We start from the raw sequence: 17,439 nt of genomic DNA on the forward strand, positions 1-17,439 counted from the left end.
CTTAGGGACACCTTTACCATAGTTGATTCTGATATTGTAATTTAAAAAAAAATGAGCACAGGTTAAGAGTTAAGCAAAGGATTTACTAGATTTCAGTCACTTAAGTGATTTTTCTGTTTTATCACATTTTAAAACTCTACTTCAAAAGTGTGCAGTATTATTGTGAGGAAGGATGGTCTAGTGGTTAGGGCACAAGCCTGTGAGTTGGAAGACCTGGGTTTAATTTCCTGCTCTGCCATAGACTTCCTGTGTGACTTTGAACAGGTCAATCTCTGTGCCTCAGTTTCCTATTTCTAAAATGGGGATAATAAGGAAGTACTATCTCCTAAGGGTGTTGTGAGAATAACTACCTTGAAGCTTCTGGGTACTCAGATAATCTCATGTTGGAGGCATTATGTTGAACAGCATTGGTCCCAGTACAGACCCTTGGGAGAACCCCACTATTTACCTCTCCATTCTGAAAACGAACCATTTATTCCTACCCTTTGTTTCCTGTCTTTTAACCAATTACTGATCCATGAGAGGACATTCCCTCTTAACCCATGACTGCTGGAACCAGTCACTGGTTCAAATCTGCCCTTGTAGTCATTTCATAGGTGGACATGGGAGGGTATGTAAAATAAGTTAGTGACTGCAGTGCCAGTCAGACCAGTGTCTGTATCCAACACCATCACAATTCACACTATTGTTGGTATTTGAGATCAAGCAAAAAAACAGACATGAGACTTTCAACTAGAGGTCCTTGCTCCAGATCAAAGACCCCATGGTGCCCCATTTCTGTCAACAGCTAGCACTTCAGCTGCTTAGACCAGCACCTTTTAAGAGCACTAAATGCTGTTCAGCTCTCACAGCACTCGCTTCTCTTACCTCACCTTTCTGACAGTTCCTTTAGAATTTCTTCCTCTGTCAACATGCCTTAGAGCTTTCAGTGGCCCCTTCCTAGTACATGTTGTCTCCAGGTAGTATTGTCCATTGCCATTCCAGTACCTTACACAGGGAGATCAGAAATGTTTGCATCTGGAACATCCACGCTGGTGTCTTGCAGGCAACTCAACTCAGACAGGTTTCAGAGTAGCAGCCGTGTTAGTCTGTATCCGCAAAAAGAACAGGAGTACTTGTGGCACCTTGGAGACTAACAAATTTATTGGAGCAGAAGCTTATGCTCCAATAAATTTGTTAGTCTCTAAGGTGCCACAAGCACTCCTGTTCTTTCAACTCAGACAAAAACTGAACTCAGCTTTTCCACCCTGACTCTTCCCTCTTCTCCATTAGCTCCCTATTCAATGGGCACACAACCTTGCTTTCATTTTTTTTATTCCTCCCTCACATCTGTTGCCACTAAACCCTGCTGGTTTTAACTCTACATTTCCAGACTCCATCCATTCTTGTCTGGTCCCACCACTAAAAGTGTCATTCAGGCCCTTGTCCTTTATCCTAACTATTGTAAATTCCTCCCCACGCTGGTCTCCCTTAACTTTCACAGCCACATTTTTAATGGTATCTGTGGGGTTTGTTGCTCTGACTATAGCCATGTTCAGCTTTTCCCGTATCTTCACTGTCTTCTGCATCATTCTTACCCCCCCAAAGACCAGTCTAATTCAGTTCTCACTTACCTCATCTCTCATTCCCCCACTCTCTCCACCCAATCAGCACAGCTAAAGTGTCCCTTTCATGCAGTCTCTCATTTGTCTCTTTGCTTAGCCTCTTAAGTCTTAACTTAGAGCTTGATTGTAAATGTGAGTAAATCATCAGAATCAAGCCCTGCTACTGTCAGCTCTTTAGGAAAAGTCCACATCTCATTTGTCTTGAAATATCATGCTAATTTCCCTTTGGTGTCTTGGCTTTTGATTTTGTGTATCATTCCAAATGTCAAGGCATGTGTTTTCTTACAATGAGTCAATTCCCTAAATAAGTACTGAATGTTGAATCCAGTGCTCAACTTAAAAATGCCATCTCAGCTTTTCTGTGTAATCAACCGGATGAGGTCGCTGCACTAACACCAGCATCACTAATATTTTCAAAGTTGTAGAGCCTTTAGTGCTAACATATTGGTAAACAGCTGAGAATTCTCTTTTACCTACATCAGCAATTCCATTATACGTCTCGAATGTGTAAGTACTTATCACTTCCTCTACTAAGCTTTGATGATTAATGTATAGACCTATTTTAACATTTTCAGCCAGGTTCCAACTATTCATATTTTTTAAATGCAAGTTTTGTCACAGCCATGCAAGACTGTACTGTAGCATCTCACTAATAAGACTGCACAAAAAGATTAGATATATTACACCACAACGTGCAATAGAACAGACTTGGCTAAATGTGAGTTAACAACAAAGAAGAGTCAGAGGGATAACTTGGGTGACAACAGAAATTGCACCCAGTGCCATCTATCTGCCTGATTTCTGATCTTATGCTCACTGTGACACTAGAGAGAGACGCTATTATTTTTTAAAATTGCCTGTCCTGGTTAAAGGACTAGCTGCACCTCTTTCCTGTCTTGTCTCTGACAGCACTCTTCTCGGTTATTGGGTCTTTTGCCTTAACCTAGCTTGGGGTGGAATCTGATGACTTTTTTACATTTAGATCCTATTTATACCAACCACTTATCACTCTGCAGGTCTGACTGGGTTTTAGGTACTTGTAGCTCCTCCCTTCAGGAACCTGTGACATTAAGAAGGATGTTGGTCAAAGTATTATTTAGCAGTTGGAAGAAAAAACATTAGAGAAAAAATATTTTAAAACAAATAGCCAACCTGCATATTTAGTCTCGGTTTAGGGAGAAACAGGCTTTCATCTTATCTAATTTGTTACAGGAACAAAACAATCAATTTACATTCTCCCAGCCAGCCCGCATCCTTGTGTGTGTGTCTCTGGCACTGTCGCCTAACAACCCTTAAATGTAAGCTGTTAGACAATTATTAGAAAGGGACTCCTCTCTCTTTTCTAGGAGGGGCAAGCTCTGCTGCCCAGACTCATCCCAGGGTGAAATGTCCACTGTGACAAAGCTCTGTCCTTGTCTCCGTGGGTTCTGCGTTTCCTGGCGGATTTCGCTAGCCTCAGAGGCTCACTATGACCCTCCACTTAACCCTTCTCTCTCTAGAGACAAGGGTCACAGTCTGCTGAGCCATTTTCATCATAAGCCAGCGAGGGAGGTGAGAAGCTATCCTCCCTTGCACAGTCTCTGTTGTCTCCCAGTCTCAGTGATTAATCAGGGGGGAAGCCCAGGGACCCTAATAGTATCAGCTATGGTAGCTGACCTTTTAGGAATAGGACATGTACAATTCCCTGGGCTACTTCCTCAAGCTCCACTTCACCCTTACCTCAGGGCCTCCTTCCTTGTGCCTAATATGGTGTGTACAGCTCAGTCTCTCCAACAGCGCAACTTCCTCTCTCAGCTCCTGACATGTGCACCCACCTGACTGGGAGGCTTTTAACTAGTTTCAGCCATTCCCTGATTGGCTTCAGGTGTCCCAATCAACCTAGCATCCTCCGTCTTCTGGAAAGCTCTTAATTGGCCCCAGGTGTCTTAATTGGCCTGGAGCAGCTGCCATTTACTTATCCTGGTACCAGGGATTTGTTTAGCCTTTTCTACTTTTCTATAGCCATCTGGCCTTGCCCCGTTACACTACTTATGTATATAGTACAGACACACCACACTAATGAAATATCAGTAGTTATTTCCCCCATTTCCACTTGGAACCTCCATGAAGTAACTTCATCTCTGTATCAGCTCTCCTCCTCGTCTGTAAAACTGGGTATTACTATTTATCTACCACACAGGTTTGTTGCAATAATTAATTAAAGATTGCATAGCAATGTTAAGTGTTTTATTATAGTCTCTGTGTGCACTCACTCTTCACAATGAATTTAGAAAATGTTATTTTTCCTTTCACACATCTGCTTCTTCCCTTACCTTTCCAAAAATAAGTATAGATTGGTGGGGAAGCTCATGCATATATGATTCTATCATCCTTTGGGAAACCCCTCAGCATTCTTACTAACTGATTATACTATCTTTACTTCAAAGTAAAGAAAGGACCCAAAATATTCTTAGCTTTTATTATAGGGTGATGTCCCTAAGTGAACTGAAAGCCTCAGTGATCAAAATATTAAGTATACGAAATATTTTCTTGTACAAATGTGGATGGTGTCATTAGGTGCCACTAACAGAGTAAAGCAATCTTTCCAACTAATATTACAGCAAACTAACACAAGGGAACTTAAGTACATTACATTCAAAATTAAATAAAAAAAGCTTTTAATTTTTTCAGCATTGAGAGTGGAAAAATATTTATAAATAGGAATTTAAAATACACGAATTAAAAATGGAGAATCCCCTCAGTGTATTCTGGATCTTTTGACTTTGCTTGTTTCTCCAGCTGCTTTTCTCTTCTGAGATAATCCAATTCCCAGTTCTTTGCTATTTTGAAGATAAGAAACAGCTTCTGGCAGACAGTAACACTCCATGGGAGGAGGAAGCTCCTTCGAAAGAAAAAAAAGTGTTTTAATCAAATCTATTTGTTTAGCTAGACAGTATTAGAAAGTATTCTACTTGACCCTCCTTTAGCAACCAACTAAAATTAAAAAAGGTTTATCATTCTGGAACACTGTATGAAGGAGTTATTAAACATATCCTGATTCTGACACATTGAGATAGTTGCCCATTAAAGTTTTTTAAACTTTTCTGGTTTGGCATGGAATTATCAAAAATTTATCAGAATCCTGATGCAAAATGCATCCCATGTAAATCTCAAGGTCACGCACACATAATTTAATGTATTCCAAAAACCATCTAGCTAAAACGATACTATATATCCAGTTCCAACACAAACAAACCTCTGTCATTTTTTAGTGGCCAGAATTGGAAACTCAGCACAAGAATATTAACATTAAATCTTATGATCAGAATTATGGGCAAACCAGCTACAAAGGTCTAAAATTGGAATATCAATATCAAAGTCTGTGTTTCATTACAACCAAATGCCAGGTAGCTCTCCACCCTACTTACATACAACAGTTTTCATTCAATGAATCAATGAGTGAAGTAGTGTACTTTAATAAGCATGATTTACATATATTTGATGATCTAGATGTGGACTGTTTTCTTCAAGGCAAACAAATGGTACATAATGCCCCTAATATGCACACCTGTATGAGGTAGTCAGCAATGTATTCTGGTTTCAAGCAGTTCACTCCTTGGGCAGCAGCCTCCAGTACATTAACTCTGGCATCATCTGGTTTCAGTTTACTGAAGTCAGCAAAAAGGTGAGTAGCTTCTTTATAGAGAAGCAGAGAATGACCTGGCAGCACCTACAGATTTAAACACAACAGAAAGTACTTTTTATTTTTGTGTTTATTGCTCTTGGCAATTGAGTGTACATGTTTTACAGATTATGTATTCACTAATCTCCAGCACATTAAACAGTATGTCATCAGAAAACTGGGTACCAAGTATAGCCTCATTCTACAAAATAAATTTATATTCCAATGAGAGGAAGGATGGTCTTCTTGTTAGAGCAATAGACCGGGACCCAGAAGCTCTAGGTTCAAATCCCATCACTGCCACAGACTTCCTGTGAGACCTTGGGAAAGTTACTGACTCACTCTCTGCCTCCGTTCCCCATCTGTAAAGGGGAACATCACAACTTGCTTTGTCTGGCTTGTCTATTTAGATAATAAGCAATTTGGGTCAAGGACTGCCTCTTCCTACTTGCATTTACAGTGCCTGGCACAACAGGGCCTCTTGGTATTACAGTTACATGAACGACAACCCAACAAAACACCAGTGTCTATAAAAATGATCTAAAGTCATTTACTGAATGGAATTTTTTTTTTTTTTAAAGTAACATACCTTTGCTCCTCCTGATTGAAGAAGACGTTTGAATCCTGCTTCCTTGGTTTGGTCAACATTCAAAATCACTTTCCAGCCACTAAATGCCCCCTACATAAAAGATCCAGTTTTTAAAAAGAAAAGCTAATTATACCCCACTCAAGAACATTCTGTAAGGCAAGATTTATCACATACACACCATCCAGAATTTTTTTTTAAACACCACCAGGGATGTACAACATGCAAGCCAAGGGTCAAATTCCAGCCCACAGGATCATACAACATTTCACCTTGCTACCCACTCCTACTTAAATGTAGGATGAAACAACAAAGCTGATTAACTGCAGATGAACTCTCACATCAAGTATATTCTAGTGTGTTTCAGGAAGACTTGGAGTACAACAAAATATTAGGGTCATGTGCATTCACTTTTATTTAAAATGTCAATGTAAATATATACGCAAATCAAGCACAGCCTTAATGCTCCGGGCAAGATGCTAATAAGCACCCCTTAACCCATAGTTTCTGTGGTCATGCACCCTTATTTTACAAGATGCAATTCACAGTCCTTTACTGGTGACTTGTGTGTTTGATTTCTAAGGGTAAAAATTCAAAGGTGCCTAGTGACTTAGGAGCCTAAGTCCTATTTTTAAGGGTGATTTAGACACTTGAGATGAAGTCTCCTTGAAAGTCAATGGAACTCCTTAAGCTCCTAAGTCATTTAGGTACCTATGAAAATTTTACCCTAAGACAACTGCGTGATGGAAAATACAGATGTCGGAGTTCTTTAGAATCATAATGCTAAAGGGTAAAGACCAATTTAATGATTCAGTAATGTTAAAAAACAATGAAGCAGTTATTTAAGTATTAGGATATCCAGTTTGCATGCTAGTTAGCAATGGGAGTTATTGCAGTCACCAGTGCCAAGAGGGGACAAAGACCATTAATTAATCTTCAATGCTAATAATGTTCAATGCTGACAGTAAAAGCTTTAAGAAATAGATTGATTACATTAGTATGGATCCAGCTAGGATGCTTTGTTTTTACAAGAACAAAGCAGATAACCCTCTCTTGGTACAGAGACTCCAGGTTTCTTGGAGCATATCCCATTACAGAGGCTCCCTCCCAACATCAAGAAGTTACACTTCATGTGTTTCCAAATACCTCAATGATGCCAGTTTCCTGCCTCCTTTTATGGATTTTTTTCCTCCATCTCATGGCTGCAAGTGCTAGTTTCTTTTGGTTTACATTGATTCCAGACAAAACATTGAGTATGGAGTTACTTCCCCATTCATAATCTTCCTCCTAGAACAATTATAGCCACACCAACAGCAAGAAATTAAAAAATAAAAACAACAAGAACGCACTAGCTTTGCACATCACTTTTACCTGACAGAAAGCACAGTAGTAGTTATTAAAATTAAATACAGTGGCTCTTGGTTAAACATCTTTAAATTTTTCCTATGTGTACAGAGCCTCTCACTTAGATTTTAAATAAACTCAGTCTTTTCATTACCCTAAATTATCTTCAGGCAGCTATGGTTCCTCTTGTGGTTAGAAACAATGGAATGTAACCACTAAGCAACAGAGAGTGAAAGCGACCATCACTTACTCACAATCCCCTTCTCTCTCTCTCTCTGAATTTAATAAGATTTCTTCCTGAACAATACAAGTGATTTATTTTTACTCATACAGATAAAACAAAACGAAACAGAAAACAAAAAACTTAGTAAGTCAGCCCAGTCAATAGAGCTGCTAGACCCCGGAGAACTATGAAATGGAGACTGGTTTCCCGCGGAGTACCCAGACTATATTAAAGTGGTGACATGCTGTAATAACAATAATTAATTAAGTGGTTTCAGAGCTCTTCTGAAGATACCAAAGGTATTTTAGAGTATCACTAATTATAGATTCAACTGCATATAAAAAAAAATACAAAACTGAAAAGAAAGATGGGGAGAAGTTTGGTTATTTAGACTGTTATGCTTATAAACTATAGAATCAGGATTTAATTCCTGGCATAACAGGATCCATCACATTATTTTCAATTGTACTTATAATTTACATAAGGCACTTCACCCTAAATTATCAAAAGTGACTAGTGATTATGGGTGCCTCAGCTGTCGGAGGACCAACCTCAGACACCTGGAAAGGGACTGATTTTCAGAGGGAGGCTGAGTGCTGAGCAATTTCTGAAAGTCAGGTCTCTTCAATATGCCAAGAATTGGGCACTGAAAGTCACTTGTCCCTTGAGAATTTTGTCCTTACGTTTCTGCCATTAGCTGTAGTGGAGACTTTAAAAGCATTTTATTACTAAAATTAAAACAGCAAAGGAGATGTAACAACTGATATATCACTAATAGAGTTATGAACCTGTACAAAGCAGCCAGCTGCTCTGCAGGCCTCCAGGTAGGAACGATGAAGCACCCACTTTCCAGCAGCCATCGAGGCCAAGTATTTCTCATTTCGAAGAGGATGTCCCACAATGATGTGCGTACAACTTGGGTCAAAGCACTGCTTCTCAAGCACCAGTCCACCTTGAAACATGGGAGTGAATGTGATTCAGGTTATTTAAAGTAAGTGTCTACCACAGAAACGTCAATTGAATAAATGAACTATTTTATAATTCATACTTAAACTGCAATGCTATGCACACTAGAATCTAGGCAGAAAGCCTTGCCATGTATTGATATAACTTCATGTACAGAAGACAAAGGGGGAGCTAGATCTGATAGAAGGCAGTGCTATTGTAAAACAGGCATAGCTACTTTGGCATTGGCAAGCTTGAGGCACTAGTGGCAGAAAAAAGCCTTGGGAACTTAGAAGAAAGGGGAGAAACGCCAGTGGAGAGCAGGCAGGCCCTTAAGCAAAAAGAGGGAATCTTCTGCAGAAGAATCCCACCCAGCAAATCCCAGTAGATGAAAAGCGTCACCCTTTTGGTGGCAAGTTAAGCAGCTATGTGGACACAAGAACAAATGGCTATAAACTTGCCATCAACAAGTTTAGGCTCAAAATAAGACAAAGGTTTCTAACCATCAGAGAGGAGTGAAGTTCTGGAACAGCCTTCCAGGGGAAGCAGTGGGGGCAAAAAACCAATATGGCTTCAAGACTGAGCTTGATAAGTTTACGGAGGGGATGGCATGATGGGACTGCCTACAATATACAAAAACTTGTAGGAGAACACTTCAACCTCCCTGGACACACAATAGCAGATTTAAAGGTAGCCATCCTGCAACAAAAAATCTTCAGGACCAGACTTCAGAGAGAAACTGCTGAGCTTCAGTTCATCTGCAAATTTGACACCATCAGCTCAGAATTAAACAAAGACTAGGCAACTACAAAAGCAGTTTCTCCTCCCTTGGTGTTCACACCTCAACTGCTAGAAGAGGGCCGCATCCTCCCTGATTGAACTAACCTCGTTATCTCTAGCCTGACTCACTCTTGCTTGCATATTTATACCTGCCTCTGGAAATTTCCACTACATGCATCCGAAGAAGTGGGTATTCACCCACGAAAGCTCATGCTCCAATACGACTGCTAGTCTATAAGGTGCCACAGGACTCTTTGCTACAATGGCATGCGGCCCATCGGTGACTGCCAGTAGCAAAAATCCCAAACTGCTGGAGATGGGACACTAGATAGAGAGGGCTCTGATTTACTAGAGAATTCTTTTTCAGATATCTGCCTGGTTGGTTTTGCCCACATGCTCAGGGTCTAACTGATCGCCATATTTGGGGTCTGGAAGGAATTTCCCCCTATGTCAGATTGGCTAAGCCCCTGGGAGGGTTTTGCCTTCCTCTACAGCATGGGTCATGGGTCATTTGCAGGTTAAAAGTAGTGTAAATGGTGAATTGTTTGCAACTTGAAGTCTTTAAATCATGATTTGAGGATTTCAGTAACTCAGCCAGGTTAAGGTCTATTTCAGGAGTGGGTGAGATTCTGTGGCCTGCAATGTGCCGGAGGTCAGACTAGATGATCACAATGGTCCCTTCTGACCTTAAAGTCTATGAGTCTATGATAACTTCAAATAACGAAAACAGTGATAGAACCACAAGGCCTTGTTTCAGTGCTAAAAAGGGTTTACTTTTTACCTCAGGGTAACTAAGGTGCATGAGCTATTCTGAGGTTAAAAAAACCCAGTGAAGATGAGGCACTTCAAGTTTTTGTAAAGTACGCGAGGTCAGCAATACACCCCTGCCTGGGCTTGACCTCACCTAGTTTATCGCACAGTAAAACTCAAGTGCCTTGTCTCCACTGTGTTTTTACAATGTGATAGCTAACACATATTATCCCCGGTGGTAAACACACCTTACCCTTCTTTGCCAGTGAAGACCTAGCCAAAGCGTCTTGAGAGCTACAGGTCTGAAACCTTAGGTTTATATTAGCAATGCATTAACCGAGGCCCCCTTTTCAGCCCCAAAAGCCCCAAACAAACTTTAAAAGTTTTACAAACATCTGGCTACCTAGTTCCTCAATCAGATGGCAGTAATCGATTCGCTCTTGAGGATTAAGTGAAGACAGCTGGAATTTGCGCTGTTTTTCTGGTTCTTCATCAACCTTCTCATCTACTGTAATAGCCTAGAATATGACAAAAGTTATAGGGAGAGTTGCATAGAAAGATAAATTCAATACTCAACTACTTCTCTCAAGTATTCAAGGTTTTCCTACATCGGGTTTTCTATCTGCTGTGAGGTTTGAGAAGGCAGGAACCAGACCCATCAGTCACTAGACAAGGGTTTGGCTTCCAGTCAAGCAGACTGCATCCAAAGTTGAAAAATAGATAGTATTCTAATACTCAAAGTCAATCTAACACTTAACCTCCCGTGGTTCCCATCTACAGGGCACAGTTTAATAAATAATCTGTCATGAAAAGCAACAGAGGGTCCTGTGGCACCTTTCAGACTAACAGAAGTATTGGGAGCATAAGCTTTCGTGGGTAAGAACCTCACTTCTTCAGATGCAAACTTCTTGCATCTGAAGAAGTGAGGTTCTTACCCACGAAAGCTTATGCTCCCAATACTTCTGTTAGTCTGAAAGGTGCCACAGGACCCTCTGTTGCTTTTTACAGATTCAGACTAACACGGCTACCCCTCTGATACTTGTCATGAAAAGAACGTTTTCATTTTAATTGATGGAATGGCAAGCTGGACGCACTGATAAATCAAATGTACCTCCCTATCTCTCTTATCCAAGCTTTCTATTCCTACAGTGGGATTCTATCAGCAAGCAAAATCCCAGAGGGCTTCAAGTAATTATTTAAAAGTCAAAAATGTGTTAACAAAAATTGTCAGGGCTACCACAGCATGTAATATCCTGCTGCCAAAGGTAGCATCCAATGAAGCCTATACGTCTACCTTGTAGCATGTCCAGGGTGCTTCCTTCCAGACCTCTTCATAAATGGATTTTTCAATCTAGGAAACTGATACTGCCTTTTTTTGATGGGCTTTGATCTTTCCTGTCAAGTTGTGCTCCTTCACTTTTCGTATGCTACTTTTTTGCCTTTACTGCTGGATATTATAGAAACAACCCAATGATATTCTCACCAGGTAGTTTTTAAATTGATTTGTATGCGCACCTTAGGTTTTGTGCAGAATGATGTGAGAACTCTCTCCAGAGATCTGTGAAATACCATATCCCTGCTGCTGGAATCCCTCAGCACCAAAAGTGTCTGTTCATTTCTGTACCACTGCTAGGGTCACCTGGTTGGGGATCATTCCTCTTATCCCATGCCACAATCTGCACTGTGCTAGCGGGTGCACATGCCAAAACTGAAGGAGCTGTTGCTACCGGTCCATATTAGGGGGTTAGTGCTGAGGTTTAAAATCTGGAGCAGAAGGGCAGAGGCTGCTCCTGAGAACAAAACAATGCAAATTGCACCTGCCCAGCAAGGTTATAGGGGAGATGAGCATAACAAGCACCTTTTCTCCTTGGGCTTCTGCTCATCATGGGGCGGTGTCCATAGTAGGCTGTAGAAGGAACACAGTGAAGAAAAACCTGAAATCAACTTGGCAATTTAATAGTTTTTCCTCTGTGCTCTGTAGTTTGCAAGGAGAAGGTCTGGAAAGTGCCTACAGCTGCCGCCAGGAAGATCAAACTGAGTTTTCCAAAAGGGAAAAACTAAGCCACTGCCTGATGACTGACAGGTCTGGTCTTGCCTTAAAGTGAAAAGTAGAGGGGAAACCCACTGTAGGACTGGCAAGCCTGGATGAGAGAAAACAGTTACACATTCCAAACAAAGCTTATTTACTAGTGTGAGGAAATATGCCACTGAACACACATGCCTGTTGAAAAGATCAAGCAACAAAATTATACAAAGGACTAGTGAACTAAAGGCTAGATTAATTTTCCATAGCCCTTTGTGAATTTGCTACAGATTTTCAGCACCGACAGCTTATTTTTAAGTATTAATGTAACATACTATCCAAGTGATTAATCAGAAAGAACTTCTCCCCATTATTATGTCATTAAAGAGATAAAAAAAACAATAGAACCCCCAAGCCTGACCCCACCTCTGCCTACAAAAATCTATTTCATTAACACGACAAGAAAGTGGATTAAATGATGTTTTTCTTTTTGAAAGTAACATCCTCTAGAGCAGCGGTCTCCAACCTTTTTACACCCAAGATCACTTTTTGAATTTAACGGTAACGCAGGATCTACCCCGCCCCTTGCCTGAGGCCCCGCCTCTTCCCCAGAGCACCACCCCACTCACTCGCTCTCCCCCAGCCTCACTCACTTTCACCGGGCTGGGGTTGGTGTTCAGGACAGGGTGTTGGCTCTGGGCTGGAGCTGAGGAGTTCGCAGTGTGAGAGGGGGATGTGGGCTGAACCTGGGGCAGAGGACTGGGGTGCAGGAGGCGGGAGGGGTGCAAGATATGGGAAGGAGTTTGGGTGCAGGAGGGGGGTCAGGGCTGGGAGTTGGGGGCACTGGCTCTGGGAAGGGTGTCAAGGCTCAGGGTTGGGGTGCAGGAGGGAGTATGGGGTGCTGGCTCTGGGAGGGGGCTCAGGGCTGGGGTGTGGCCTCCCGCCAGGCTGCACTTACCTCCGGCGGCTCTTGGTTGGTGGTGTAGCGTGGCTGCCGCTAAGGCAGGCTCCTTGCCTACCCTGGCTCCATGCCACTCCTGGAAGGGGTCAACGTGGCCCTGTGGCCCCTGGAGGGGCAGGGAGGTGGACGGCAAGTGGCTCCATGCACTCCCCCTCTCTGCAAGCACCACCCCTGCAGCTCCCATTGGCCACAGCTCCCCATTCCTGGCCAATGGGAGCTGCAGGTGCGGTGCTTGCAGGCAGGAGCAGCGCACGGAGGGAGATCCTGTCCTCCTGCCTCTGAGCTACATTGGCCACTTCCAGGAGTGGCATGGGGCCGGGGCAGGCAGGGAGCCTGTCTTAGCAGCAGCCCCATTGTGCTGCCAGAAATCATGATCGACTGAGAGATCCTGTAGGATCAACCAGTCGATTGCAATTGACCGGTTGGTGACCGCTGCTCTAGAGAACAACAAAAAGGATAAAAGGTTTAGAAAACATGATCTATGGGACAAGGTTAAAAAAACTGCCATGTTTAGTACTGAGAAAAGACGACTGAGGGGAGACTTTTGATAACAGTTCTTAAATATATTAAAGGGCTATTCTGAAGAGAACAGTGGTTCAACTGTTCTCCACGTCTGCTGAAGATCAGATAAAAAGTAATGGGCTCAATTTGCAGCAAGGGAGATTTAGGTTAGCTATTAGGAAAAACTTTCTAACTATAAGGGTAAAGTTCCGGAATAGGCTTACAAGGGAGATTGTGGAATTCCCACCACTGTAGGTTTTTAAGAACAGGTTGGACAATCATGTGTCAGGGATGGTCTAGGTTTACTTGGTCCTGCCTCAGCACAGGGGGATGGACTAGATCTCTTGAGGTCTCTTCCAGTCCCACGTTTCTATGACCTGTTCAGAGTCTCTTGGGAAAAATGAAAAATTTGGAACTAAAAGTACACTGCACAGAAATTATCCACTTTAAAAACTGTTAAACTGATGAATACATTTACTGTCAGCTTCAAATATTAGATGCATTTTAATAGTACACTGGGCCATTTCTTCACAGTGCAAGTATGATCCTTTAAAAACAAGTATGCTGCTATAACAAACCTTTTCTTTGGGCTGTGGAGCCACAGGAGGGTTAGCCAGCGGGAAGGCAATGCTGGGAGCTTGCGGTGTGGGGATCACTTGATCATCTTTTACTGGGGTTTCTGGATCACTATATGTTGGATGCTTTGGGACCTCTGCCACACCTGTGTCCCCAGAATCATGAACAGCTGTGGATAGTAATTCACTGTTGCTTGATTTTGTTTGACTGAATTATAACTAAGAGAACACTGAAAAAAGTATTATATCTCAAATGAATAAGAAACAAATGCCATCACAACATTTATTCTGCATTTTCAGAAACAACTGCTTACTTCCAGTCTTAAAATTTACATCCTTTAATCACAAGGTAGCAGTTGAGCTGTTACAAGCCTCATGTTTTTTTACTATCTTGAGGCTTCTCTACTTCCCAATTGATTCCTTAAACTAACTTGACATGAAGCACTCAAATTGGCCACAGAAGGGGACTGCACCGATTGAACTAGTTTAGTTTATAAACCAATTTCATTAAATCACTACAACTTTCTCATATAAGACTGGGCCAAAGAAACCATCCTCCAGGTAGGCTGCTTCAAACAGAAAAGCTGTAAGGGGATGGGAGGTGTCAAGAATGCCCCTTTCCCACACACACACCAAGCTATAGAAAGCTTGCTGCAGGAAGCAAAAGGAAAACAATGTTTGTGGAAGTCAGCATGACAGCATGTGAAGTATTCGTGCATGGTCTGACAATGAGCACAGGACCGAGGAGTCAGGAACTTCTGATTTCTAATCTCAGCCCTGTCAATGACTCAAAGGGCAAATCAATTCACTTCTGTTCCAGTTTCCCAATTCGTAAAAAACAGCAGTAATATCGGTGTGTCACAGGTTTTTGAGGATTAATGTTTCCACAGCACTTTGAACATGTAAAGCATTACGTGAGTGATAAACATCACTACTGATCTCTTCCTGCAGAGCCACCTGATGGCTGCCCATCTGCTAGCTTCTACTCTCCTCTCATCCAACTCTTTTTTTCCTGCCATCAAGAGGAGAGTGGAAACCAGGAAGCATCTCCTAGTCCATCCATATCAGAGGAGAATATTCACTGCTTCTTAAGTAGAAGGAGTGGAAGGAAGGGGAAACAGAATAGATGACTCAGCTGTGCTTCTTCTCCACTCCTAACAGCAGGATAAAAAGGCTTGCAGGGATAGAAGAAAATAGCTAGGCAGGGCATGTAATCAACTGTATTTGTAAAGACAGCAAGAAAGGTAGAATAATAACTTGACTGCATCCTGATCCACTGATCTCCCAGCAGACTTGCTGCCAGATTTTTATGGGGCTCCTGGGCATTGGTGATCCTTCTCCTACACCTCCATTCTTACTGAGCATTGTGGATCTTCTTCAACTGCTATTAAAAAGCTAAGATTTTACAACAGTTAAGCATATTAAGAGGCTCAGTGTAGTTATTTGCTTTAGTAAGTACACATCTTAAACTCGAAACCTATAGTCGTAAGTTGAATCAAGGTGTCAATGTAGAGGCGCCATAAATGCTGTTCGTCATAACTCAAATGTCGTAAAGTCGAGGACTGCCTGTACTATTCAACATGAATAAGGGTTCCAGAATTGGGGCCTAAAACAAAAAAAGCTTATCTTTAGGCAAGGGCTGCCTCCAAACTGCTTACTGCTGTCAAAAAGGTACATGGGGTCTTTCTGGAGGAAGAGCAGAGTTAAAAAAAAAAAATTATTTACCTTTTTAAAACAAGACTAAGAATGGTCTGTCACTCATCCTGAGCCTCATTATTAAAAAGGGGAAAAAAGTTCAGGTCACTTAGAGAGATCACAACACACTAAAGCTGAAAAAGATCCATGTAATAGTGTTGGTTTTTTTGCTTCTAGAATACCACTGTATCATAATAAATAATCCTAACTACACTCCAGCTCAAACATGTATTTCTCTACTTACCTAATTCAACAACTTCTCTATCAACGAAGGATTCCCTGAAGGGGGAATCATTCATGTTATTTACATCAGTCTGAATTTGTTCAGAGTACTGTGAAGGACTATTGGGCCACTGTAAGTTGCTGACAAGCCTTGCTCTCTCCTCTCTTGCAGTGGGGTCATCCCAGACAATCTGCTCATTTTGTGATGGCTCTGTGTTTATGTCCATCACTGCTTGCCGTGACTGCCTAAGGAACAAAAAACAAAATCCACATAAAGTTTCCTTAAAAAAACAGATGAACTATACTTGAGGGCAAGGACGTATTTATCATCGTGTTAACAATGTACTACGCCAGACCCTCGCTAGAATGCGGGGTTCGGGATCCATGCGCGGTACCACATTAAATATTTAAATTGGGATCCATGGTAAATTTGGGATCCATCGTCACGACCGCACTATACGCGAATCCGCGCTCTAGCGACGCGCGCTCTAGCGAGGGTCCGATTACAAATCTTTATTACTGGATAGCACAGTCAGGAGAGAATAAACTTCAATATAAAATTGATAAGTCAGGCAGTTTGACTACCTGGGTATCAGTCAGCACGGCTACAAAAAAGTGACTGAACAATACTGGTCATTTTTAGCAAGTATCATGCTACTAAGGTGTTCCATGATCAGCATATCCCATATTTTACTGTCCTTATAGTCTTGGTGTACATTTGAAAGTTAAAAGAGAGCAATCTTGCTTCTTGGGTGGCAAATATTGGAAATTAATTTCCAATATTTACCAGGAATCAGGCTCTTCATCATTAATTCCCGTCATCTGGTTTAGCCATCAAGTACTTCTCAATTCATCAGAAAACACATGCCCTATATTTCAGGTTCTTTTTAGAAACTACTGATAGATCTGAAAGGCAATCTCGCCCATGGTGAATTAACAATGTTTTCATTTTGACTGGAGGTTTTAGCTATATTTTCTACATTCCCATAGTCCAGGGATGGATTTTAAACTGCAACAAGACAGACTTACTTACATTAGTGGCAAAATGCAAGTGTAATACGTGAAAGCATCATAATCGGAAGTAGTCTTCACATTTGCAAGTGTATAAATGCATAACGAAACAGTGTATTTATAGCTATCGTATAGCAATTGAGATTTGAAAGGTTATTAGTAGGGCTGTCAAGTGATTAAAAAAATTAATTGCAATTAATCGCTATGTTAAACAATAATAGAATACTATTTATATAAATATTTTTGGATGTTTTCCACATTTTCAAATATATTGATTTCAATTACAAACACAGAATACAAAGTGTACAGTGCTCACTTTATATTTTTTAATTATAATATTTGCACTGTAAAAATAAAAGAAATAGTATTTTTCAATTTACTTAATACAAGTACCGTAGTGCAATCTCTTTATCATGAAAGTTGAATTTACAAATGTAGAATTATGTATAAAAAATAACTGCACTGAAAATAAAACAAATGTAAAACTTTAGAGCCTACAAGTCCACTCAGTCCTATTTCTTGTTCAGACAAACAAGTTTGTTTACATTTGCAGGAGAT

At 41.1% G+C, this 17,439-nt stretch overlaps 1 protein-coding gene and 1 long non-coding RNA gene across 6 annotated transcripts in view; both read right to left on the reverse strand.

The window, feature by feature from the left end:
* Window positions 1-55: 55 nt before the first annotated feature.
* LOC117872467 lies at window positions 56-3,130 on the reverse strand. Its single transcript, XR_004644489.1, has 3 exons — window positions 2,757-3,130; window positions 2,604-2,664; window positions 56-1,088 (listed from the first exon to the last, which is right to left on the reverse strand). It is a non-coding gene; the product is annotated as an uncharacterized LOC117872467 (long non-coding RNA).
* Window positions 3,131-4,237: 1,107 nt separating this feature from the next.
* The window catches only part of TOPBP1 (DNA topoisomerase II binding protein 1), a 39,475-nt gene continuing 26,273 nt past the window's right edge, over window positions 4,238-17,439 (reverse strand). For 3 of the 5 annotated variants that reach the window (XM_034760944.1, XM_034760942.1, XM_034760943.1), the window contains 8 exons: window positions 15,893-16,116; window positions 13,957-14,123; window positions 10,297-10,411; window positions 8,207-8,370; window positions 6,998-7,138; window positions 5,855-5,944; window positions 5,152-5,313; window positions 4,238-4,485 (listed from right to left, as the gene is read on the reverse strand). In XM_034760944.1, the coding sequence (XP_034616835.1) occupies window positions 4,342-4,485; window positions 5,152-5,313; window positions 5,855-5,944; window positions 6,998-7,138; window positions 8,207-8,370; window positions 10,297-10,411; window positions 13,957-14,123; window positions 15,893-16,116 (1,207 nt within the window). In that variant the 3' untranslated portion in view covers window positions 4,238-4,341. Of the gene's footprint in view, window positions 4,486-5,151; window positions 5,314-5,854; window positions 5,945-6,997; window positions 7,139-8,206; window positions 8,371-10,296; window positions 10,412-11,751; window positions 11,800-13,694; window positions 13,769-13,956; window positions 14,124-15,892; window positions 16,117-17,439 lie in introns of those variants that run through there. The other 2 variants (XM_034760945.1, XM_034760946.1) reach the window with 2 other exon arrangements.

The sequence above is a fragment of the Trachemys scripta genome, chromosome 2, assembly GCF_013100865.1.
Source record: "Trachemys scripta elegans isolate TJP31775 chromosome 2, CAS_Tse_1.0, whole genome shotgun sequence".
NCBI lineage: Eukaryota > Metazoa > Chordata > Testudines > Emydidae > Trachemys > Trachemys scripta.